Raw genomic sequence first — 25,335 nt, 5'->3', positions numbered from 1 at the left:
CCCTACTTGTACTTCAAGATGATTTCCTAAATCAACAAATGAAGAAATGAACCACGAGTTAGTAGCCTAGTAGTAAATGACGGATTATAAGGTTTCCTTAAAATTAAAAACCGGAGGTCTCAGGTTTGAAACCCGTTGTTGGTGTGGAAGCCAGATTTGTGGTCAGGGGAAGGATGAAATGCCTGTGAGTCTTTCCGACCCTCGAAATGGGTGAATAACCGTGGCTTGCCATCAGTTGTCCATCTTTAAAAAACAAAAAAAAACAATATGAAGCGCTAAATTTGAGATAACCAAGCCAAAAGGTCTAAAAGCCGAAAAAATGACATGATTTGTCAAAAAAACTTATATCCAACTAGGATATAATTTTATAAAGCCTACCAAACTTATTTGGCCAAGGGGGTTTCAAACTGGTCAAATGTAGCTCCCTCTTAGCCCTTTATTGGGGTCTAGCTTGCAATAATTGATTCAAATTCAACTGCTAGATTTGAAATATTAAAAGTTAGTTTAATTAAAGCAACCAATAAATTTAGAGTATAAATTTAAAACTAATTATTAAAAGTGTTATAGTACATAAGTATAATTTGATACTGTTTATTTAAAAATAATTTTTTGTAAAACTAAAATTATAGACGAAACGATGATTTAGCCCTTTTCGGTCGGAAATGGCACGAGGGATGGCCTCAGTAGCTTGAGGTGCGATGAGACGAGGAAGGTGAATGGTGAAAGACTGAAAGTGAATGGTGATGAAGAATGATTACTCTGGTAGGTCAAGTAGGGACAAAATTGGTCAGAAACAACTTCCCCGAACGTGGCAAACAATGATACACAAGCATTGAAACTACTGTTTTGGTCGCCAGCAAGTACCAAGTAGCAAACTGAAAACCCAACACTACCCCTACCGGCCAGCCAGCCAAACCCCAAGTGCCAACCAAGTGAAGTGACCCGCCTCTAGGAAATCCAAGCCTGGATGCCGACGCCACCATTTTCCTATCTCATATGCATCCCAGCTCACACGGCACTTTTCCTTTATAATTTATGACTAGTGCTAACGTCAACGTCGCATGCACACGTGAGCTGATCTTATAACTCGAAGCATGCGTGACTCGTTATTAGGATCGGCATTCAAAACGACACACGTGAGCTCGACAGACTACAGTGTATGTCGCAATTTATATGATAAGGGTGTAGATTTATCATTCACTAATTAGGCGTGCAAAGTTTGAGAACTGTTAATTAACGACTCTCAATCGTTGATACACACCGCATAAGTTGAAGATCGCGTACCGTGGACCTGTCGATAAGTTCATGAGAAATGTTTCCTCCACCTTGTTAAAGGTCAAACTGTTCATAGTGGGCTACATAATGCGTCATTTGGTATTTTTTGAGAGACCCATGAACGCAACGCCACAAACTATGGGCTTAACTGTCTTGTTCTTCATCTGGTGAACCTCTAACCTCAAATCCATCCTTGGGTTTAAGAAAAGTTCATCGGCCTGCAACTTAAGAGTATCACACACGTATGGAGGGTTCTCTTTCAATTGGATCCAACCCTCGAAGGTTTAATACTTTGGTATTGGAGGGAACCAAATTGAATACTTTTGTGTCTGTTTCTTTTTTCATGTGATATCACGTGCGGTGAAATAATAAATACGAATATTACATGATGAGAAAGATAAACACATTATACATGTGAAAGATAAAACATACACAAAGATCATGCGAGTAAAGAGATTAGACACAAGTTTCACGTAAAGAAAGAAACATATACAAAGTTACAAACACTTCGTGACAGTTGAGTTATTTAACAATACTTGCACTCCAATTTCTTTAATCCTTGAGCAGGCAGTCAGGCTTTTGTGTATTTTCATTCGATTTTATATGTTACTTTACAGTAAGATTCCAAATAAGTATATATACATAGAGAGAGAGAGAGAGAGAGAGAGAGAGAGAGAGAGTGCGTGGTTAACAGTAGTGGGTGGCTTCCGTCCCACATTTTCCCTCATCATTAGTGCTAGCACTGCAAATGCAATTATATACTATAATTTGGATCTATAGCAGTATAATTTGGTGAAGTGGGCATCCATATCCATAAAAAAAGACATTTGCAATAGATAAACGCTAAAGAGACTCTTTTAAAAGTGAGATTTTCTATGGACTTTCTATCATCTTATATTTTTGACATAATATTTTATAATGTTGACATGTAAATTAACGTTAAATTGTGAGGTAACAACGAGTTCATGAAGAATCTCACTTTAAGAGAGTCTCCTTACCATTTCTCTTTGCAAAATTGCTTTTGCTGCTAGAGAAAGCAGTTACCCCTATTTGGTCCCCAGTTGATTGGGTTAGCTTATGAGATAAATGCCACATGCATGCCTTTCTTCCATGGATGGGAAAGGTAGAAAACTCAATGAAACGAAACTACAATTTGAGAGCTATTAGCGGCATTCCGATATAGTTATTGCACACTCCTTATAATACAGTTTCTTTATTATGCTGTTTAATACAAATAACTTATTTGGAGCGTTATTAATAATTTCCTTTAAATTTTGACAGAGACTTTAAAGTGTTTTGATTTCTAACTAGCTTTTCTCTTTAATTTTTGCTGTTTTGGATGGCCAAATTGCAAAATAACTTTATCTCCTAGAGCAACTGCATACCCTATGAATGGTCCCAATCAAGTGAGCTAGTTTATAACATATAACCGAGGAGGATTCTCTCCGGATCCTCTTTACGAGGATCCTTTGGAAATTTTCAAATCGTGTCCGTTCATTGTATATTGTGCAGTTTTTGTCATATACTATTCATATTTAATTTAAAATAAAAATATTTAAAATGATTTTTGGCCGCACGATGTACGATGAACGGACATGATTTGTGGATCTCCAAGATCCTCACAAAGAGGATCCTCATTCACATATAACTGCTTATTAATATGCATCCACTGGGTGGGATATTATGATTAATGGATTGATGTATGTTTCAAAAGGTGAATAGCCGTCTCTAATACCATACTAAAAATGCGAACATCGAACTCAAAACTAACGAGTATGAATGAAGAGACGAAAGTCATTTAACCTAAAAAGCAAGGCTCTAATTCCTCGACATGGATTCACAATTTCAACATAACATGGGTACTATGTCAACCCACTGCACATACCTGTAATTGTGTTTACATTTGCGTATGAAGAATGAGGATTTTCATGGTCTTGTATGAGACATAGATTTTCTCTAGATCTCGTTCATAATTCAAGGACTAAACTATACGTACCACTCAAATTGAATTTGACACTCCCTATTAACTCGTTATGCTGACTCACTTGACAAACCAAAAATTTCGTCTCTCTCCCACAAACCAAAGACCTAAATTCTTTGGTCCTTAAACTCTGTACACTAACGTCCATAGCGGATCTAAATTCGTATTGTATGATACTTTTCTAAAGTAAATGATATATCCATCCAAACAAGGGGGAAAAAGATAAAGTTTTTGGTCAAAAGATTGAAGTACTCGAAAGCTATTATACTCTTTTCACCAACTAATTAGTGGAAAATTAACTTAAGCCACATTGAAAACTTAAAAGCAACGTTGGGTATTTAGTCTACTGGTAATTCAATCGTTGTTAAGCCTTCAAAGAGACAAATTAGCGGTCTACTACTCATTAGTCTAATATCGACGTTGTCCATAACTTAACCACCTGTAAAAACGCTCTTATACAATAAAAACACCAACCAAATTTGCAAATCAAACTAAACCAACTAAAATCTGTTGTAGCAAGAAGCTAGTATACATTTTATTGACTCTTTCATAGTCCACAAACTTGATCTTTCTCAAAGCATGAACACTTAAAGCATTTTTATGCAAAAACAGAGACAATATATATCATAAATAAACATTAGAAAAACCAATAATCTATCTTTAATCATGTTCTTTTGTTTGCCACTTAAACATATTACCATAAATGCATATCAAAACACAGCAAAGTGGTACTACTCAAAACAAGTCTCATGGCACGAACTGATCTTCGCTCTGTTGCTCCTCCTCGGTCTGGTACTCTTCCATGGTGTTATAGGTGTTCTGATTCGCATTTCCGTTGACGTTATTACCCCTGTTATTGTACCAGTTTTTGGAGTCCACAACCCTAGAGTTTCCATACTGGTTCTGGTTGTAGTTGCTCTCGCTTCTTGCGTCGTAGTAATATTTGCCGTTCTCCAAAAACCTAGTGTCACTCATCCCCTGCTTCTCAAAATTGTAGTACTTGTTGTTCTGGTAGTTGTTCGGGGTGGCGGTGGTGGTGGTGTAGCTGCTCTGACCGAACCTCGTGTCGCTGAGGCCATTAGGGTTGGCCTCAAAATTGTTGTTCTGGTGGTTGTTAGGGGTGGCGGTGGTGGTGGTGTAGCTGCTCTGAGCGAACCTCGTGTCGCTGAGGCCATTAGGGTTGGCCTCAAAGTTGTTCCCATTGTAATAGTTGTTTTCGTTGGGATTGTAGTGGGTGTTGTACCTTTCGGGGTAGTTTGTAGTGTGCTGCTTCTCCGTCCCAGTGGTGGAGGTGGCAGGAGGAAGCTGGCCGGACTCATGGCCGTAGAGGCCGTATCCGTTTTGAGTCTCTTGAACGAAAGTTGGCTCTTGCTCTTTTTCTGGATTGAAAACAGGGGACTCTGTTTTTGGAGTCTCTGTTTTTGGGGACTCTGTTTTGGGGAGCTCTGATTCCTTCACATTGTTGTTGTTGGAGCTGGCGACTTTGCTAAAGAATTGGCTGTCTCTGGCTTGAGCTTGGAGAGAGAGGAGGATGAGAGAGAGGAGGAAGAGGAGAGAGAAGAATTTGGTAGGAGGAGGAGCCATGATTGGCAATTGTTGTGGGAGGCAACTGCTGTGAAGTGTGAAGTGAGAAGTGTGGGAGTGTTATAGTGGAGGGAGAGGTAGTGGGTAGTGCATTGTTTATATAGAGGACCTTTTTCTTTTTCTCGACCAATTTTTTCAACTCACTGGGTGCAAAATGGGGTGGAGGATGAGTGATGGTTTCTGGTCCCCACATTGGATACAATTGAGCACTTTGCTCCTTTTTCCAGTTAGTAAGTTTTTTTTTTCTTTGTTAAGACTATTGGAATTGTTTGCAATGAGATCATTTCCGAATCTTTGCCTCCAAAGCAAATGGATTAAAAAATTTAGATCATTTGATTTAAATTTTGCAGTTCTATGAACCTATTTTACTGGCCTACCTCACACACAAACTCACACCCTCATCTCCTTATCTCTCTCTCTCTCTCTCTCTCTCTCTCTCTCTCTCTCTCTCTCTCGAATGACCTGATTTTTCAGGCCCATCTACTCCTGAGGTAGAGATCTGAAGATGATCTAATTTCAAATTGTTTGGCTTTAGACTCTCTTTCATCGATTATTCATGTTAAAAATTGATCTCATCCCCATTAGCCACGTTTCCATTTTAATTTTATCTACAAAAACCTGTCATTTAGCTCTGAACTTGTTTTATAAGAGGAGAAAAACTTAAGTAGAGACACCTCAATAACGTCATCTGTAAATATTTCTCACAAAAGTATAAATTCTCTCTATATTTTAGTGTCCACCCGACCTCATGTTAATGCGAGAAATGCACTAGTACAACAGCACTACCGAAGTTTTTCTTCTTTAATACGGTGTAATAAGCATTTGCTAAAAGAAATTTGCTTATGACCATTGATTATTCTTTCATTCTAAGCAAGTCGATTATATGATAAGATGAATGAGAACAACAACAACCCAGCTAACACAATTAGTAAGGGAATGTGAACTTTAATTGAGGGTGCTCATGATGTTCCCTAAAGCTGAGGGAAAAAAAGAAGAAGAAAGGATGCAATCTGCATTGCAATATCACAATTCACAAAGGATCATTTGGAAAAGAAAAAAAATGCAAATGGTGACAGAAGAGTTGAGTACCTCTTCGGATCTCACTATTCAGAGATTAAAAACTAACAAATTTGGATTGTTCAAGAGAGAGAGAGATTCGGACCCTTGATTTGTGTGAGATGATCAACGAAATAAGCTAATGAGGACTATCAAATTTAATTTGAATAGTTTGAATTTACAAATTATAGGTTCCGAACAATTAGATCCGGAGGACATCAAACTCGTGCCAAAGAAGAAGCATGACATCGACATCATTGATATGGCCGTGTAATTATGCGTGGATTGTGGAGTTGGTAGGGCAGACACACCATATGATATCATATGGTGCACGCAGCACTTGTATGCTTGGTCAAATTTATCGGAAAAGCAGACTACTGCCAGTGAAGATTGATTCGTGTTCTAATCTTGACGGTGGAGGTGAGTGTGATTGTGATGGTATGTCAATCACGCGTTCATAGATATTAACGTGACAGTGCGTGATTGGTTTTGCAATATTGTCATATTAGATTCTACAATTTAACTTTGTATTTAGTCATTTAAGTTGCATAACTACAAAACTCGAATGACTTAATTATGGATGGATACTTCGTAACAATCTCATCTGTCATATGGTCCAAAAATAGTGACTAGAAGATGGATATATACTTCATAACAGGCTCATCTGCTAATATTTACATCCCAACTACTGCATTTATCTATTAGTTAGGGGCATTTGATAACCATTTCGCTTATTTTATTTTATTTTTCACTTTTTAGGAAACTGAAATCTTGTTTGATAACTACTTTCAGATTTCCAAAAAAATAAAAAAAGAAACGAAAATAGAAAACCAAAAAGTAAAAACTCAAGGCCAAATTTTGAAAACTCAAGAAAGTAATTTTTCAACTTTTAGTTTTCATTTTTTTTTTTATAACTAAAAGTAGTTACCAAACAAGGCTTCTGTTTTCAGTTTTCAAAACAGTGAAAACCAAAAACTAAAAACTAGAAATGAAATGATTATCAAACAACTCTTAAATTATTAAATTATTACTAGAAAAAAGTGAAAAAAAGAAGAAGATGATATTGAAGTTTTTGTGGTTGGTTGTATCTTCTTCAATTCCAATTTATGTCACATTTTATTATTTTTACAGGTGAATTTTTAAGGGAAAAAAAAAAGGGTGGAAGGTTAAAAGAAGCTTCGTCCATGATAATATATGCACCACCAGCTTCTGCCTTCCCCACCAAAAACCCTGGACCATGTCAATTTGTATCACAAAGCCAAAAGAAAGGAAGAAAAAGAAAAGCCTATTTAGCACCTTCCTGGCAGAAAATAAAGACAGAAAAAAGGGTTGGTCTTAAAGCAGTAAATAAAACTTTTGAAAAAGCAGCCTCAAATGGTGCAATCACACAATGTCTTTAATTAACCTATAGATGATTTCCCATTTCCCATTATGTAAGTTTATTTTCTGTAGTTACCCAATTCAAATTTAAACATTGCATACTTAACTTCGATTTCTTAATTTCGATTTTCTAGAGTAAATGACCAGCGGATAAAAATTTTACCTGAAATGAGAATGTACTTTTTTCTGATCATAAGTGAGAAATATACAAATATAATATATCTCCGTTGCAGGTAAGCTGCACTCAACTTATCCACACCAACAAAGAAAATGACTTTAACTACCATTGGGTAGTCCAACGGTTAGGAACGAATTCTAGACCCGTATTCAACACAGCATATCTTGAATTTGATTCTTGATATTGGCTAATCACACATGATGGCCAAAGAAAGGTTGAAATGTCTCTGTCAATCTTTCCGACCTCAAAAGTGTGGATTATCTTGACGAAATCACCAACTAATCATTTTTTTTTTAAATGACTTTAAACCAGTGACCTACATTGGCAATGACATTTGGTATTCAAGTTTTGCGCGTGGTAAGTGGTGTGTGCCAACTAATGTGAGTAGCCATGTGAGAGTAAGTCTTCAGTGTTTGGTTACAGCAGTTGCAGATTGAAGCAACTGATTGATGCAAAGGTGGGCCAATCAGTCCCCTTTCTCTCTTCCTCCATCTTCCTTCCTCATTGGGGAGGAAATTAGGGTCCTTCCTCCTCAACTACCACCATCTCTTGACTCAGGAGGAAGGAATATAATTAAACAATGGAACATGCTTCTGTCAACGTTTGTGTTTGACAAAGCTCCCAAAACCCCTTTTCTTTTTCTTTATGTTTAGTACACTTTTCTTTTTTCTTGGATGATGTGAAATCTGTTGCGTGATTGGCGGACGCATAGTTTTAGTGCTTCTAAGGGGATCGAGATCCCGTCCGGATCTTGAAGTTTGGAGCCAACGAATATAGAAATTCGGATTGTTCAAGGAAAAGAGAGATCTAAACTGTTGGCTTGTGTGATGTAAGCCACTAAATGAGCTAACGAGTTAATATGATTTAAAATAAGTGATCCGAATCTTTGAATCCGTCGGCTCCCAACACAAAGATCCGAAGAGAATCTCAATTACTCAGTGTGCCTTTAGGACCGAATTCGTTTTGCTAACCGGGTGTCTATCACTCTCATATCATCACGCCATAGGGTTTATGTTTCTCTTTCTCATCTCAAAGTGTGGTTTTAGACAGATTATTTTGCAATCGGTTGTATATCTTCGCATTTATCTTTCTCATTCTTCCTAACGTACTATATAGACATAGATATATAAACACAATAAAATATACAACCAGTAACAGGTAAAGATTCTCCATTTCTACTTGCCATTGTATTTCTTCACTTTTTTCTTGATGTCCCTTCTTTTATTTTAATTTTTTGTTGCAGAGTAGCTTTGTAAAGTAAGTGGAGGAGCTAATGCTCAAGATAAACAACACATATATCTGTAAAGACTACTGATTTCAGCTGAAAGCTAAGCTAGTACAAATTCATTCTTTTATACATCCCGAAAACATAAATAAAACACAGATTCCCAGAAACTCAGATACAAATTAAGATACAATTAAGAAGAACCACTTTTAGCTAAGCTAGTCCAAGTACAACTTAATTTTTAGGGTAGAGATTTCCGTGTCGCGTCACGCATCCGCGCAAGACACAAGAAAAACTCCCTGTATTCGGATCCCACACGGATTCATGTGGGCAGATCCGAATACAGGAATCTTTGTATGTCTTGAGTGAAGGATAACGCGACACGGAAGCCTCTGACCCTAAAATTTGTCTAATTTTCGATACTAGGGTTCCAAAGAAGAAGAAAAAACAACAACATATTGGGAACCAAAATAGGAAGCAAAGGATTCACATCACTACCAAGTCGTTTTCTCCTCATCCTCTTCCTAAACCTCTCTATCCTCTGCTCCTCACCCCACTGAGCTTCCTCTACGCCCTTTGCAAGGACCAATGGCGGGGGCAGCTGGTAAGGGCACTTGGACCTCCAGGAGGTCTGGGGGAGCCCTAATCTGGAGACCCTTTTGAGGAAGAGGGAGATGGCAAATTGGAGGTGGATGGGAGGGAAGGTGGATTTGGTGCAGAGGATTGGAGGGTAGTCCCAGTTGAGGTAGCAGGGGATTTGGGTGGCGATGAAGAGCTGGGAGTGGGGAGATGGTGCGGTTGTAGGGTTGATTAGGATGTGGGTTAGGGCATTGAGTTTTTGCTCCCATGTGGTGTCCTCCATTGTTTTGGTGCTTATCCTTCTACCATCGCAAAGATAAGGTTGACTTGGGGAGAGAGGCCAAAAGGGTAGTTCACATTTTAGCAAAGAATAAAGGTTTCTTAATGTGGTAAGATTTATATTATATTATATTTCTTTGTGAACTTTATATACAAGCGATACTAGAAAAAGCGAAAAATGGACCCGAAACCTTAAGGGTAAACGTGTTCACGATTTGCAAACCTTTGAAATTTGATTATAATATCTTCAGGATATATGGTGTTTTTTTTTTCAACATACTACGATATTATCTACACTAAGGAGCGGAATCGGTGTAAATTAAGCCTAACAATAAGCTAGCCTAGCTATGATAATTTAGTTCGAATTTGCTTTTTGGCAAAAATTAAACTTAAGACGTCTTACTTATAAATAAAAGAAGAATACAACTAAATCATAGTACTAAGTGGCTCTGCACAGAAAAAACGTATGTAATGGTGACACCGTGACAGTATCTCAACTTTATGTTGCAAGAGTAACTTGAGATACCATCATAATAACATTACCGTTATAGGTAAAGTTTCTCTCCTACGCATGAGGCCGTCTGTTCAATTCTCCCCAGCGTCTCTAAACTTCACGGCCAAGGTGATCAAGTTGGTCGGACTTGCATTCGATTTATTAAATGGCTGATTCTTTTGATACAAGCAATACCAGAAAAGAGAGGAAAGTCAAACTCGAACACAAGACGATGACACGTAAATGCTATTAACCACGTGAGCTACAAGCCTCCAAGTCCCTTGCATCAGATACGTCTTTGAAATATTATACAAAGAGAATTCGGCATTTGATTCGTTTATGTAATCGTTACATTCACTCTTGTAGGCATTGATCTATGTGTAAAATGTTATAATTAAGGCCAATATAATGCTCTTGGAAACAATAGCTATCAAAATTACCTGTTAGAACGTAATCAAAATCTCGAATATTTCTTTCGTTCAGTACTTGTAACGGTTTCAACTAATGGAATTTTGATGAGAGCAGCATCCAAGCACTCATAATCGGGAAGGTAATTACGGCAGAAGCCTGGAAAATAGCAACATCGATTAAGGGTAATATCACAAGAAAATGCTTCGACGTGAATGTATTTCTTCAGAAAAAAGCTGTGCCAGAAAGGAGAACAAAAATATTAAAGAGGAAAGGATCGAATACATACCATAAAGAAAACTAATTCCTCGTGGGCAAGGGCTGCGGTAAATTCATTCTCTTCCAGTTTGTCTTTGATGAAATGTTGCAACTGCTGTAAACAAAGTTAGGGTTTTCAGGAATGGATTAGCACAACAACTGAAGCAGAAGTATCTGGTAAATGATGAGGTGATATGACCACCTCATACAATGGATAAACGACCGAAGCAAACATGATATTTTCACTTTATACAACCTTACATGCTTGTATGAGAATTGTTTATCGGGCGTGTAAACTGCCTAGGCCATAAACACCAAGCCACGCATGGGCAAAAAAAATGCAAAGGTGCTTAATTATTTCTAAATTATTATACAAAAATACTTAAGGGGACAACAAGTGGCAGTACAAAATGGAGCGGTCCTCAGCAACCTTTTGATGCATGGTGAGAAAGGCTGTTCAATGAGATTACTGATGGGCAGGAATAGATCATCAAACTAATGAAAAGCCACTATTTAGCATACGCTCATCGGCTCATGACATGCTTCTCCATCAATGATTGATTCAACTTCCTACAGACTGAGCTTACAAAAAGGACCGCATTCCACAATGTTATGTGGGCAAGTTTCACAAAACTTTACAGCCCAACACCTTCAAAGATTTAAGTTATATAATCACATATGCCACAGGATCTACAAATCTACAAAGCTTCAAACTTAATGGCAGAAAGTTATATCGGTGTTCCACAGGATGGCCTCAGGGGCCTCATAAGAACATTGAAGGAAATTCTTTTTCCTACAGCTGCTACATACTAATTAAAAAAAAGATTCGGTACAGACCTCGTGGTGAGACCTTTTAACTGCTTCAAAGACTCTCTTCAACTGATGCTGAGCTTGAGAGAAATAGGATCTCAAGTTGGGCCCAACCATCTTCAGCAGATGGTCATCATAAAGCCTGTTCATGAACTGCATGCCATAAGATTCAATGGGTTAATGTGAAGTTATATTAAGTATAATGGAAAATATGCCATTCATTGAGAAGACTTGACGCTGTCAGTGGTGATGGGGTTTGAGTTCCAGTGATATTTCACACTGACTCATACCTTCAAGAATGTGCACTTTCCAGAGCTCACTTCCCTTTGAAGCCTCTTAGTCCTCACCTGATTAAACCAATAAATATTAGTGAACCACCAAAATCCATTTGGTAAAACTTATGAAATGCTTACCTGCGTAATATAAAGAGCCTGCTCGAGTCGCTGAATTTGAATCCATTGTTCGGTAACAATGTCGGTCATCTAAAATCAAAGACAAGGAAGTCAATCGCAAAATGATCACCATACTCATAGACCGAAGATTGTAGTAAGCATATCAGTGTATCATATGTGACCTTTCGAGCCTGAGAGGCAACTGTTTTGAGCTGATCCTCAGCATCCTGTGCCTTAGACTCCAAAACATGAAGATCAAAGTTTAACTTTCTCGACGCCTCCCATAGAATCCGTACCTAAATAAGCATTCCAAATCCTAATTCTCAAATCCCACACTGAATTGAAAATTTTCAAAAACAAATTAGAAAAATGCAATGCAAACCTCTTCTTCCAGAGCATTGATCCTTCCATCGGCACGGATCGAATCGCCCTGAGATATGCAAATACAGCTAAACGTTCATACATAATTAAACTTTCTGATATAATTTCGCTTAATTTAGCGGGAAACAACGAACCTTAAGAGCGGATAAAACAGATTGCAAGTGATGGATCTTCTGCGACATTTCGTCAATGCGCTTCTCGCGCTCTTCGATACGAACTATCTTCTCGCTCAGATTCTGAATGCTTTCTGCTAAGATGGACTCTGCACAACGAAATTAACAGCTGAGAAGCAAGAATTAACTAACAAATCACTCAAATTAAAGAAAATAAAGAGAAAGCGAAGCACGAAGTGAGCTTAAATACCCAAGCGGGCGATCTTGAGGTTGAATTGGTGGAGCTGGCTGAGGGAGCTGCCGTCGCGGCCGCCGTCGTCGGCGGTGTGGGGAGGCGAGCATGTCGTTTCGGAGAGAACGAAGAGAGACGACGAGAAGAAGGCGGGAAATAGAAATAGCAACGGAATCAGATGAACTGAATTTGTCATCAGTGATTGAGTGCTTGAGCTTCCCGATCTCTCGAAATTTGCAGCGATAACTGTTTTAGTTTCGGCTTTCAGTCAATCGTCAGTTGCAACGCCGTCGAGTGGCAAGAAACGACATGTCAACGACTTACTATTCCCTTTCATCGATATTACTAGAAACGTCGAAATAAAAAAATAAAAAATAAAAAACTTAAAAGTATTTTGATCGAATAAAATTATATTCTAAAATTAATACATGAAAATTAAGAACGGACTTCAAACCCTTATTTCACACAACAAGTTCATGTTTTAAGTTCGATTATTAACACTGATGAATTATATAATGATGGCCGAGAAGAGGTTAAAATGCTATGTAAATCTTTCCAGCCTCTAGAAACTAAATTATCATGACAAAATCACCAGTTGATCTCCATTAAAAAAAAAAAAAAATACACTTGAAATTCACTATTTTTTTAACTAAAAATATATTAGCCATTTCCAAATCCATTACGTATGATTCGAAGTAGCAAATGGGTTTGCTACCCCAAATTGGAAAACACATCTTTAACGAAAGTAGCAATTCAATTGGCACATTACAAAGTCAATTGGCTCTTCTTCAACCGAACAATACTTAAGTATCCACCGGTGAGTTACCAACTTTACGGATTAATTATTTTCGCGAGGCTATATAAGCTATAGCCTATGTTATTACATTTTCGGTTGCAATATATGCATAAGAGCTCTCTCTCTCTCTCTCTCTCTCTCTCTGCCAAAACCGCTATATCTCGACATAGATGTTATTAGCAAGCTTATTAACCACCGATTCACATCGGTAAAATGTTGCTTCTACGGTGGGAGTGAGGGTGAGCTAGCCGTCGGAAGGGAATCTGCACGGTTCAACTCCCCAAGTCTTCTCCGCGTAGTCTCGGATTGTTCTATCGCTGCTGAATCTCCCAGACCCGGCTGTGCTAAGGATGCTCATCTGAGTCCACTTCTGTGGATCCGCAAATGCTTTATCAGCAGCGGCCTGTAGTCATACAGATTCATACCATGCACCAGATTAAGTTATTAAACACCAAAATGTGCGTATACGCGTTGGTTTGGGACTGCCGAGAAAACACAAACACATTACCTGTGCCTCTAAATAGCTTTCGAAATCAGATCCAAGCAAATAGAAGTCGTTGCCCTCAACCTTGTCACAAAGAGATTCGAAATAGTCTTTAAAGCCGAAATGACCATCTCGGACCATCCTACACATAATAAATACCACAGCAAAATTAGAATCTTGACACAAATCGCTAACTGGCTAAGTTGAGAGTGCTTAAGTGATTGAAATGGCCTACCTGAGAACGCGTGCACATTGCAGTGGCATTTTTTGAGCAGATCCTTCCTCTCGCAATTTGGGAACTTCGTCAATCTTTGCGCCAAACAAAAACTGGGGAAAGAAAATTTGTACGAGAATTATCTCTGCTATACTGATAACAAATATAAACTGATCTAAAATCTCGAAATAGTCAACACATAGATGCCGTCTTACTGCAGTTGCAGGAAAAGAAAATTTCAGTTGGTTAACAATACTTGACATCCCAATTAGTTGAATCCAACTACATCAAGCTGGCTGGGTATCTTTAGGGAATGTCGAAAATTACCAGGTTGTCTGCCCCTATTTCTTCAACAATTTCAACTGTAGAGCCATCTTCTGTAGCTAAGAGTAAACAGCCATTCATAAGAAACTTCATGCTTCCGGTTCCAGACGCTTCATGTCCTGCGGTGCTGCAAAGGAATTGTTGCATATTATTCGATGCATATGCATACTAGAGACTACAGAATTTCCAGACGGTAGAGCTTTGGATGATGACCATGCAAGAGGGAATATGCATATGTACCTCCTTACCATCAACATGACTATTAGGCACACAAGCAAAATAGCAAGATCTTAATTGAAAACCATGGTGAGGTAGATAATAGTCTAAATATCTTGTCATTGAGCTATACTGTACTGTTAAATGGAAGTCGCTTGAACCGTAATGTTGAGATATCATTACGAAAAGCGCTATAAAATTGAAGTTTGGCAAGAAACTCTGCATAGTATTTTAAAAGGCTGTGTTTTTGGGGTTTCGTCAAATCAATTTAATCAACATGCTGCAAAGTTTACAGACCTTAGGTGTTGTGAAAGGTCAGCCCCGGGTATTACCAATTCAGCAACCGATACATTATAATCAGGAATGAAAACCTGAAATAACAGAGAAATTGCATCAGAATAACAGATAACAATATCCATATGTAGAGTGCAAAGACCAGAGACTATCTTATGTTAGTTCCCTCAAATACTTGTACAAAACAAGAAGGATAGGAACACACAGAGGGATACAGAATTCTCTCTCTTACCAGTTTTAACAGATCGCCAACATCATCATCATTATTTATTTTTTCTGCTACAGCATGACAAAGTTTGATAATCTTCTTTGCAATTTCATAACCAGGAGCAGCTTTTCCTCCAATAATACAAACACGAGGCACAACCTTATTCCGTTGACTTTTCTCCATGTTCTGCAGCAAAGTGCTAAACTTATAGTTTACTGTGACAAAAAGATGAAAATAGGCATGCACAATTGCTGGAGGGAGGGTAAGGATAGCTCCCTTTAGAAGATATAAGGTGCTGCTTGGTTAATAAGTTCTAAGAATATAGCATGGAATATAATGTCCTTTGCCCTAGAAAACCATCTTCACCTTGATACAATCATATCGATGGATAATGCCAAGTATATTCAGCAACTGTCGTTTGTACTCGTGTATTCGCTTTGTCTGCACATCAAACATTGCATCTAAACTAACCTGCAGTTGGAATTGATAAAATGCACATGTAAGATCACAGGGAAGCTTGGCAACCTTCTCAACAAAAGAGAGAAAAAAATGAATTGGATAGAAGTTCTAAGAACTTGTCATCAAACCAACCTTCACACCACTCATTGCTTCAATGTACTCAGCAAGCCTCATTTTGTTAACCTTCTTAACCTGCAACATGATAATATATAGAATTAAAATAAAAAAGAAGACAAAGCCATAATAGGTTTTCGGTTCCTAAGCAGCTGCACAAATATCAAGCCAAGAGTACCATCATCCATTCTTGTTGAAGGTCAGCATCTGCTGCATACTCACGCAAGCCAGTTAGAAGGTCAACATCACGAATCCAAGCTTCTGTTCCAAGCCATTTTGAGATAAGAGCACACAGGCTAGGGTTACTCACTACAATCCAGCGACGCTGTGAAATCAATGTCAGTACATTATCGCATGCATGCATACATAAACTATATGCTACATTCAATGTTTAACTATGAACCCGTGACGCATCAGTGCATCATTAGAGCAACCTTTGAATATATTATGAGCCGTGAGAAATGTTTTTCAATATAATCACATCATTAGTCTTGCATAGAATTTGTAGATGTTATGAACTTCATACCTGGGTAACACCATTAGTCTTGCACTGAAATTTCTCAGGCCACAACTCATAAAAGTCCTGTGAAACAAAAGAGGTGTCAGATGACCTAATTTAAGGTATATAAGAAGTTTGAACATCTTCAACTGGATCATAAGTCAAGGGGAAAATGAACTGAGGCAAGGAACACATATTACCTTGAATAACTTTGTTTTTAATAATTCTGAATGTACGTTGGAAACACCATTCACAGTATGGGAGCATACAATTGCCAGATTTGCCATTCGGATACTCTGTCAACTCAAATGGTAATTAACGGTCAAATTGCCCAACATTTTTCTCATCGGACCAAAGAATGCTTAAAATCACTGAAAATTAATAAACACCTAAGAATGTAGTTTTAAAAGTGAAAGAAAGAAACCAAAGGTACATTATGTCATCATTTAAAAGAGGATGATGCACAGGATTACACTATATGACCATAAGAATAAGCACAATGGTTTAATCGATAGACTATAGTATACAAAAGACTACAGATAATACCGGACGTCAACCACGGTTGTAAGACCAGAATCATATATCTACCAGAAGAGCACATTCAAATATCCAATGAATTACAAGATAATATGATTTTAGGCATACCTTTGTAGAACCTTCCTCAACAATTGACATCCGGGACAGCCGATTGTAATCTAAACCAATCCTCTTCTTCAGCTCTTCCACAAACTTAAAGTTTATGTCATATATAATCTGGAGCAACAAAAAGTTTATCGCAATTATTTAAGTGAGAAGATAATAGTTCCATAAGATACTGGCTATTGAGTAGATAATTCAATGGGAAATTACAATTAGGTTCTAAGGAAAAAGTCTAGCAATCTGATGGAAAGGGAACTCTAAAAGTAAAGATGAACTGTTGTAAAAATGGATTTAGTATTTCCAAAGACTAGCATACCACTCATCTTGTTACATAAACGTGTGTGTGTGTGTGTAAAAGCTGCCAGGTAAGAGTTACTGGAGAACAAGAATAAGAAGAAATTCAGAGTTATCGGAGACTCGTTAGAATCGCACTTGTAAATGACGTGGGAGAAGACTGCCCAGTAAATCAACAGGGATTTTCTCCAACCCTTCAGCAATTACTGCGTGTATTGTGAATGAAAAGATTTTGCAAGCAATGTCCCATGCTTTATTCCAACCCAAATTCTCTTCATCAACAAGCACTCTCATAACCTCAGCTATTGCAAGAGATGGGTGAGTATCATTCAGCTGCAGAGCAACCTAATTAAGACAAGGAAAAATGAGCCAATAAAAATGACGAACAGAAAAGCAAACCTGAATAACCGTATCAGTAAGAATTCCCAATACGCCAAAGGAAAAGTAAAGTTATCCTTTTATTAATTGTGGCTAAAACAATAATGTCAAATGATGAGTAAAAACACTGGCATCATGAAATAAGCCACCAGATTGGGTGATATATTCTCTATTCCTTACAAATCAAAATATGATAAAACACATGGTACTGAGATATAAACCTTTTCTGGAAATTCATCAAAGTTACTGTGACCATCTTTAAACCTCCGAATAATGTCTTGTATGGATGCAGAGACAAAGAAATATTGTTGTTTCAACCGCAGTTCCTTCCCCTGTAAGATAGGGCAAAGTGAAAAGGCAATATTACTACATACCAAACAACAATAAACTAAAAATGACATGAGTCATTCACTTGGAAAATTGAGTGGGTAGCTGAGTAGATGACTTTTATTCCAAACATTGAAGAGACTAAACATTCAAAAACATGCAGATAAAACAAAAGAACAATAACTATAAAACCATGTTTCTGTTCATCTTCTTCTTCAAATAAGTAAACATGATTTCCCAATCCCTTACGTTTGAGTATTCAACCTGCCTAGAGAATTCTTATACAGAATGCTAGATGACAATATGTTGATAAACTGTCCTGGAATGTACAAAAACCTTAACGATAAGCAGAATAGAAAATCTTCAACTCATTGAAGGTAGCGAGTTTCTGGATGAACACACCATCTTTCGAATGCTATACTATATATTTTAAAAATACATTTTAAATAAGCAATAAATACCAAATGACCACATTAAGAAGAAACCAGCAAACCTGAAAAGAACGGTCATCAGGGTACAAAACACTACTTATATTTTCTGCTTTCTGTCTACTAACAACAGCATTGATGTAATCTCCAGTATTATAAGCTTCCTGCATACACGGAGTATTACATAGAAAAGTTAATCACACCTAAAATTTCTAGGAGGCAAGAGATGGATTCTATTGAACTGTGTAAAATAATTGGAGACAAAGATATTGAAAATGCATGTCCGGAAATGCATAATGTTTAACGTTAGTACAAACTTACCATATCATGTTGATCACTTGGCTTTCCGGCCCATAAACGGAGAGTAATGGTATTCCTTGTTCCGTAACCAGGTATAGGATTATCATAAGCCACAGCTTCTACCTAGCAGTGTGGAGACAAACCACTAAGCTGAAATAACCAATTATATTCATCATGTTTACAAGATGCAAACCATTTTGCATATATAAAACAAACAATATTGAAAGATTTGTAGAAGAATGCAGCCTTAACTATGTAATGGAGTTTATTGTCTTACCACTTCTCCAGGGGTCCAAATATTACGTTTTTCTCCATTCAGATTTTCCTCCTCAACGACCCCATAGAACTTATCCATTTACATAATAATAAGAACAATTAGTAAAGCTTTGGAGGTTTTAGGTTAAGTTTTAGGTGATATGATGGATATCAAGACAATACCTTTACTGGATACGTTACATGAACCCGCTCTGTCTCCCAAGGATTTCCAAAGTTTAACCAGAAATCAGGTTGTTCATGTTGGAAGCCATCTAGTATGACCTGGCGGAATAATCCATATTCGTAACGTAGTCCGTAACTGAAAATCAAATATGCAACATCATAAATTACATTCCACGTAATAAACTGTTGACAAATAACTAGTTCCATAATAAAACTGGCGTGGAATTTTTGTACTAATGAACAAGTTCAGTTGTCAAAACCGTTAACTTATAGGACAAGTGAGGCACATAAAAGCACTTCCTATTGGATCAATCGTTTGTTGGTTTCTCCAGAGAGTGTTTCTATTCTAATAAAAAACTGCAATGAATCATGTCTGCTGCATTTCTTTATCGAATGGGATGGGAATTACAGTACATACAATAGAGGTAACCCTCCCTGAGTCCCTTCCCTAGACTTCCAAGTCTTGGAGAAGGAAAGAGACCAAAGAGCTAAAAGGGCCTCGTCATCCTATTATTAAATGACAAAACTTCAATGGAGGTATTACCGTATAAGATTAGTATATGGTAATAGAGAGTCGACATACCCCCATGCAGGATAGTCCAGAGTTGCCATAGAATCCATTTGACAAGCTGAAAGACGGGCTAAGCCACCATTACCAAGGGCAGCATCTCCTTCCTTGAAATATCAGGGGAAAAAAGACTTATCCAAAAGAAGACTAAAGTATAAATTCCATAAAAAGGGGGTTGTCCATAAAACTCTAGAGGAAAGTTGTTCCACCCATTAATATAAGAAACAAAGTAGGGTAGTCAAAAAGCAATGTCGTGGATTCACCGGAATAATTTTTCAAATAAGAGATTTACGAAGAAAAGAAAAGCATACAAAACAGAAAGAAAAAAAAAAAAAAAAGGTGGGCATGCTGACCTGCTCTGCCAAAACTTCAAACTCAAAGCCAAGCTGGCTTAAAGCATCTGCATATTGGTCCCGAATGCCAAGGTTGATGACACTATTCGACAAGGAACGACCTGACAGCTCAATAACAATAATATTTCAGTAGAGCAAGCCAGAAGCTACATCAAACAGATACATACAGCACTTGAATTGGGAACTCATGAAAAACTACAAGTCACATCACTGCAAGATTAATCTATCCGTGGCCAGACAGTAGCATCAGCAAAAGTGCACAGATTGGATAAAGCAACTCCAATTGAAGTACACAAATAATACCCATAAGAAACTCAAGCGAGAGGAAGTATACGCGCTTAGGGTCTTTCCTCTTGAAGTAAAGTTGAGTATCATGCGAACGCTCGATCAGCCGGTCTCTCACACTATGCGCTAGAGCCTTCAAAATATCCATAAATTAAATAAATACACATTTGATTAACTTTAACAAAACTCAGAAAACCCAAATCAAAACAAAATCATAAACAATGAAAAGTGAAGAACTTTTCCCGCCAAAAACTCTTATGCCAAATTTGGAAGCTGCTAGATCAAAATAAACGGAAAATTAAGCCAAAAGACTACAAATTTTCAAGTGACATTACCTGATAAGCCTCAAAGTCATCGAAGCTGAAGCGGGACCTGGCCACTGTGTACTCAACGTGACGAAGAATGTCCTTCTGAAGGCTAATTGAGTCATTTTTCAAGAACCCATCCATTAGCGCGAACATCCTCTCGGCCTTGGCGCCGTCCGAGCCAAATGTCAGGCCTAGACCCGACCCTGGACGGCGGACTACGACGCCCCTCGTGGTGGGACTCGTGGGACCAACCGAGACCGAACCGCCGTCCTCAATGGCCTCCGCCAGGGCATTCTTGATCCGCTCGAGGCTCTCCGGGTCGCTGATCTTCGCGCCGCGGGAATCGGTGACGAAGAACCGCTTTACGAAGTATTCACCCTCGAATTCGACGGTAGCCTTGTCGACGTGGAGGCCGAGGACTTTGAAGACGCGGGTGATGACCTGGAGGAGGCCGATGCGGTTCCGGGCCCGGATCACGAAGACCGTGGCGGACGGGTCGGATTCGGACTCTGGGATTTCGACCGTGACTGACGACGTGGCGGAGGGCGGTTGGGCGGCGGAGGCGTGTATCGGTTTTGCGACACGAGTACGGGTGTAGGGAACCGAAGATCGCCGTGGTCTCGAGGAGGTTCGAGAATGTTGGGGAAATGGAGGGAGCGGAGAGGCGGAAGATGAGAGTGCGAGCTTCGGTTGGTCATTGATGGGGAGAAATTGTGACGATATCGTCGACATTGTAGAACTCGGGTGTTTGCAGAGATCGCATTCGAGTGTAGAGAGAGAGGGATGGAGGAGAGAGAGAGGTTGGGGTGTCTAGAGGTAGACGACGAAGGAGGGAGCTTTGAGTGCAATCACAGGGAGTCTGTGAGTGAACGGCCGTGATGGTAGGAAAAAGGGGTTTTTGGACTTTTCGATTTTGGATGGGGAAGGGTGAGGATAGCAAGTGGACGACCTCATGTGTTTATGGTGAGGTTTCGTTATTTCTTGCCGGTTGTCATCAAATAAATAAACGATTCATCATGAATATATTACTTAGTACATAAACTGTTGATTTGTTCTATACATTTGAATGACTAAATAATTTGTCATTGAAATGGATTTTTTTATAGGAGTGACATTCAAATGAATGTAAAGAAATTGAACTATTCTGATTATAAAATTTGTACGATGAAGATACGTTATTCGCGAGAAAAAAATGAACTCATCCCCAAGAAGAAAATGAAAGTTTTACCCAAAAAACAATACTTAGTAAAAGAATCGAAATGATACAAAATTGCAATGAGACTGAGCTTGATTGAGAAGTGATTTTAAATTACTAAAAGTGATTTTAGAATAAACAATTTTTTTTAGGAACAAGCCTAACTGTCAAGTATTAAACTCTTTGCCCAGAGTCCAGGACCACTTACAAAAAGTTAGATTATAAATATTGTTTTTGGAGTTGAAGGAGATGATTGCATAATAATTAATTAAATGGATCTTTGACATTAGATCCAATGAGCAATGGGATTGATGAATCGTGTAGATGCGTAGATAAAAAGGAAAACTAATGAAAAGAACTTAAAAACTTTGAGTTTTAACGATAAAGACAAAATAAAAGGTAAAGTGAATAGTACATGATTGACTTTTTAGTGTAAAAATATAATGTTTCGTTAAAATAAACAGTACCGCAGACTTTTCGTTAAAACTTTCTAGATAAAAAGGCAATCTTCATTGGTTTTGGCCAAGGGCAAAACAAGATGATCAAGCAAATCGTAATTGGTACACACATTGCAAAGCCACCTCCACACCGTCACATTATCGAGAGCAATTTACATAATACGAAAATTTAATTATTTTAATATTTCACACCCATAATACAAAATGAAGCAAAAAAAGAATTACACATATTATTACAACACAAGCAGCTTTTCATACCCAGCTACGTCTCAGACACTGGCGTGGCACTCTAGTGCCTCAGATTCCAAAACACAATCTGAGGCACACAACATTCCCTTCCTCCTCATGCCTCCTTTGTGCTTTGTCTTTTTTCTGTTGGCCAACTTCAAATTGAAACCTTGGGTTTCATTTTCACTTGTTTGTAAGTGAACTATTTTAGATTCGATTCTTGTCAAAGGAGAATTTTAACCACATCGTTACTAGTCAATTGTGAGGCTAAACTCACCCTCACTCTATACTATAGATAATATCATTTGTTAAAAAAAAAAAATTTGAAACTTTTGGGTTTCCGGCCTTTTATATGGGTAGCAAATTTCCAACAGGATCCATAAATCGTGTTCGTTCATTGTACATCTTGCGATCAGTTTTTATCAAATACTGTTTGTGTTTAATTTTAAATAAAAATATTTAAAGTAATTTTTTACCATATAATATACGATAAACGGACACGATTCAAATATCATCGTGATCCTTACAACGAGGATCAGGATTCACCAAATTTGACCCAACAGAATTTGCGGTACCACGTCATTATTTACAAACAAAACTGGACAGTGTGAACTTTATCTCGAAAGTTCCACACCACTCTGGTTCCTTCCACAAGTAGGTCTCTATTCCCTTCCACATCCCATGTTCGTCAAATAATCTCAAGGCATCTTCCGATATAAATTTTCACAGCCTTCAAGCGCTCGAGCCATTGGCAAAGCTTTTTGCAGGACGATAATAATAATTGCAAGGCAAACACAAGGAGAAAAAAAGAAGAAGAAGAGATGGGTGTGGATTACTACAAGCTTCTGCAGGTGGACAAGAACGCCAGCGACGACGATTTGAAGAAAGCTTACAGAAAGCTCGCCATGAAGTGGCACCCTGATAAGAACCCCACCAACAAGAAGGAAGCCGAGTCCAAGTTCAAACAGATCTCTGAGGCCTACGAGGTTCGTTTTCCTTACACTTTTCTTCCTTCACTCTGTTTTTTCTTCTCTTTTTTTTTCTTTTTTTGAAGAATTTCTATTGATTTCGGTTGAAATTAGTGTGTTTTTAATCTGATAAGAGAAAGTTTTTCATCTGGGTTTTGGATTTCGAAGCTAAATTGCCCCTTTTTTTCATCTAAAAATTCCTCAAACGGCATAAAAATTCAATCTTCTCACGTTTTGTAGATTTATACAGGAACACTTTTTTAAAACTAAAAATTCAATCTTTGCACGTTTTTGGAGACTATAAATAAAACCCAGAACCTGGAATCTGATTTTTTGTGTTTTTATTTTGTAGGTTCTGAGTGATCCCCAGAAAAGAGCAATTTATGATCAATACGGAGAAGAAGGACTGAAAGGCCAAGTGCCGCCGCCGGATGCCGGTGGGCCTGGTGGTGGAGCTACCTTCTTCCAAACCGGGGACGGTCCAAATGTGTTTAGATTCAACCCCAGAAACGCCGACGACATTTTTGCTGATTTCTTTGGGTTCTCGAGGCCCACGGGTGGAATGGGCGGCGGAATGAGCGGTGGCGGCATGAGGGGTGGAAGGTCTTTTGGTGGAATGTTTGGGGAGGACGTGTTTAGTTCATTCGGAGAAGGCCGGCCCATGAGTCATGCGCCACGAAAAGCTCCACCTATAGAGAAGAGGCTGCCTTGTAGCCTTGAGGAGCTGTACAAGGGGACTACCAAGAAGATGAAGATTTCGAGGGAAATCGCAGATGCAAGCGGGTAAGTTCCTAATTCTTACTCAATTTATACAAGGAAAACGATTTCCGCCCATCTTTTTCTCCTTTGGCACAATTAGTCATGTTCGTTGATTATCCCTTGATTTACTCACTTTCCTGTAGAAAAAGTAGGTGCTTGTGATTAATTATTCACCAATTTCAACAGTGTCAGCTTTTGACTGCTTTCTAATGTTAGTTTCATGTAGCCGATGTGAGTTAGGTTAGATGGCAGGGTTGCCGCCTTCTTGCACTCGAGTTTGACTTTCTCTTTCCGTAGATTAGAATAGTTTAGAATGTCTGTTGGGAGAAAAGAAGGCTAGTTTTGCGTGTTGTGTATTTTGTGTTCTCATCTTTTGAATGTACTAGTAAAGGAATGTGTTCGAATTATGTTACGCAGGAAGACCATGCAGGTGGAGGAAATACTAACCATAGAAATCAAGCCTGGCTGGAAAAAGGGAACCAAAATCACCTTCCCGGAGAAAGGGAACGAGCAAGGAAACATAACTCCTGCGGATCTTGTGTTCATAATCGATGAGAAACCACACAGCACATTCACAAGGGATGGGAACGATCTTATTGTCACACAGAGGATTACTCTAGCAGAAGCTCTAACAGGCTACACTGTCCGCCTGACCACCCTAGATGGAAGGAGCCTCACCATCCCCATCAACAATGTGATTAGCCCAGACTATGAGGAGGTAGTCCCTAGGGAAGGAATGCCCGTACCGAAAGACCCCTCCAAGAAGGGTAACCTCAGAATTAAATTCAACATCAAGTTTCCGACAAGATTGAATGCCGAACAGAAGGCCGGAATTAAGAAATGCTTGCCGGCTTGATCAGAATTCGAGCCGATGTGCTATGCGAATCTAAGGTCGCTTGTGTATATTTTTTGGATGGCTGGGATCTTTGTATTAATAGTTTGTCTTTGTAAGGTTAAACATTTGTTTTGTCCAATAGTACACTGAGCGATTCTAGCTCTTATGAAAGCAGAGAATAAAGCTTTGAGTCTCATCTGAATTTCATCTTTTAATTTCTGTCTTTACATCTGACGCTTGAAAATTGATCCGACGACTAAATTGCTTGAAAATTGATTCGACGACTAAATTGAGAGAGATTCTTGAGATATAAAGTGAGTGTGTGCAAGCACAAGTGATGTT

The 25,335-nt window shown here is 38.4% G+C and overlaps 5 protein-coding genes across 6 annotated transcripts; 1 reads left to right on the top strand and 4 right to left on the bottom strand.

Annotated features, from left to right (window-relative positions):
* Positions 1–3,748: 3,748 nt before the first annotated feature.
* On the bottom strand, positions 3,749–4,924 carry LOC103944168 (protein E6). Of its 2 annotated transcripts, XM_048591378.1 has the most exons (2): positions 4,413–4,924; positions 3,749–4,316 (listed from the first exon to the last, which is right to left on the bottom strand). In XM_048591378.1, exons 1-2 carry the CDS (start codon positions 4,838–4,840, stop codon positions 4,004–4,006), a joined length of 741 nt encoding a protein of 246 aa, XP_048447335.1. In that variant the 5' UTR covers positions 4,841–4,924; the 3' UTR covers positions 3,749–4,003. The 2 variants fall into 2 exon arrangements, with proteins under 2 accessions (XP_048447335.1, XP_009352859.2); XM_009354584.3 differs by having other exon boundaries at positions 3,749–4,924.
* Positions 4,925–8,750: 3,826 nt separating this feature from the next.
* On the bottom strand, positions 8,751–9,721 carry LOC103944167. The gene has a single exon (XM_009354583.3). The coding sequence runs from the start codon at positions 9,539–9,541 to the stop codon at positions 9,089–9,091; it is 453 nt and encodes a 150-aa protein (XP_009352858.1). The 5' UTR covers positions 9,542–9,721; the 3' UTR covers positions 8,751–9,088.
* A 567-nt stretch (positions 9,722–10,288) lies between these two features.
* LOC103944166 lies at positions 10,289–12,910 on the bottom strand. Its single transcript, XM_009354582.3, has 9 exons — positions 12,643–12,910; positions 12,414–12,541; positions 12,281–12,328; positions 12,081–12,194; positions 11,920–11,988; positions 11,797–11,853; positions 11,534–11,659; positions 10,728–10,808; positions 10,289–10,597 (listed from the first exon to the last, which is right to left on the bottom strand). Exons 1-9 carry the CDS (start codon positions 12,818–12,820, stop codon positions 10,532–10,534), a joined length of 867 nt encoding a protein of 288 aa, XP_009352857.2. The 5' UTR covers positions 12,821–12,910; the 3' UTR covers positions 10,289–10,531.
* A 449-nt stretch (positions 12,911–13,359) lies between these two features.
* On the bottom strand, positions 13,360–21,421 carry LOC103944266 (glycogen phosphorylase 1). Its single transcript, XM_009354691.2, has 22 exons — positions 20,578–21,421; positions 20,261–20,375; positions 19,958–20,058; positions 19,620–19,711; positions 19,037–19,172; positions 18,876–18,944; positions 18,620–18,721; positions 18,364–18,462; positions 17,765–17,875; positions 17,304–17,510; positions 16,878–16,985; positions 16,433–16,528; positions 16,260–16,316; positions 15,912–16,058; positions 15,752–15,811; positions 15,527–15,631; positions 15,185–15,346; positions 14,956–15,029; positions 14,446–14,569; positions 14,140–14,231; positions 13,929–14,046; positions 13,360–13,823 (listed from the first exon to the last, which is right to left on the bottom strand). Exons 1-22 carry the CDS (start codon positions 21,280–21,282, stop codon positions 13,665–13,667), a joined length of 3,039 nt encoding a protein of 1,012 aa, XP_009352966.2. The 5' UTR covers positions 21,283–21,421; the 3' UTR covers positions 13,360–13,664.
* A 1,634-nt stretch (positions 21,422–23,055) lies between these two features.
* LOC103944165 (dnaJ homolog subfamily B member 1) lies at positions 23,056–25,189 on the top strand. Its single transcript, XM_009354581.3, has 3 exons — positions 23,056–23,417; positions 23,752–24,182; positions 24,576–25,189. The coding sequence occupies exons 1-3, from the start codon at positions 23,253–23,255 to the stop codon at positions 25,012–25,014; spliced, it is 1,035 nt and encodes a 344-aa protein (XP_009352856.1). The 5' UTR covers positions 23,056–23,252; the 3' UTR covers positions 25,015–25,189.
* Positions 25,190–25,335: the final 146 nt, after the last annotated feature.

Source organism: the organism of the source record quoted next, unplaced genomic scaffold (genome assembly GCF_019419815.1).
Source record: "Pyrus x bretschneideri cultivar Hongxiangsu unplaced genomic scaffold, Pyrus_bretschneideri_v1 Contig33, whole genome shotgun sequence".
Taxonomy (NCBI): domain Eukaryota; kingdom Viridiplantae; phylum Streptophyta; class Magnoliopsida; order Rosales; family Rosaceae; genus Pyrus; species Pyrus x bretschneideri.
This window is presented reverse-complemented; position numbering and strand designations above follow the sequence as displayed.

What these genes read in the sequence shown, in the direction of transcription:
- LOC103944168 (XM_009354584.3), bottom strand. Translation starts at nt 4,840, where the DNA reads ATGGCTCCTCCTCCTACCAAATTCTTCTCTCTCCTCTTCCTCCTCTCT.
- LOC103944167 (XM_009354583.3), bottom strand. Translation starts at nt 9,541, where the DNA reads ATGGAGGACACCACATGGGAGCAAAAACTCAATGCCCTAACCCACATC.
- LOC103944166 (XM_009354582.3), bottom strand. Translation starts at nt 12,820, where the DNA reads ATGACAAATTCAGTTCATCTGATTCCGTTGCTATTTCTATTTCCCGCC. An exon ending in TCAATGCTCTGGAAGAAGAG is followed by an intron (nt 12,195 to 12,280) that starts GTTTGCATTGCA and finishes ATGCTTATTTAG; the next exon opens with GTACGGATTCTATGGGAGGC. An exon ending in AGGAATTAGTTTTCTTTATG is followed by an intron (nt 10,598 to 10,727) that starts GTATGTATTCGA and finishes GCTATTTTCCAG; the next exon opens with GCTTCTGCCGTAATTACCTT.
- LOC103944266 (XM_009354691.2), bottom strand. Translation starts at nt 21,282, where the DNA reads ATGTCGACGATATCGTCACAATTTCTCCCCATCAATGACCAACCGAAG. An exon ending in ATCGATATGATTGTATCAAG is followed by an intron (nt 15,347 to 15,526) that starts GTGAAGATGGTT and finishes ACTTTGCTGCAG; the next exon opens with AACATGGAGAAAAGTCAACG. An exon ending in GACCTTTCACAACACCTAAG is followed by an intron (nt 14,570 to 14,955) that starts GTCTGTAAACTT and finishes ATTCCTTTGCAG; the next exon opens with CACCGCAGGACATGAAGCGT.
- LOC103944165 (XM_009354581.3), top strand. Translation starts at nt 23,253, where the DNA reads ATGGGTGTGGATTACTACAAGCTTCTGCAGGTGGACAAGAACGCCAGC. An exon ending in AGATCTCTGAGGCCTACGAG is followed by an intron (nt 23,418 to 23,751) that starts GTTCGTTTTCCT and finishes TTTATTTTGTAG; the next exon opens with GTTCTGAGTGATCCCCAGAA. An exon ending in GAAATCGCAGATGCAAGCGG is followed by an intron (nt 24,183 to 24,575) that starts GTAAGTTCCTAA and finishes TATGTTACGCAG; the next exon opens with GAAGACCATGCAGGTGGAGG.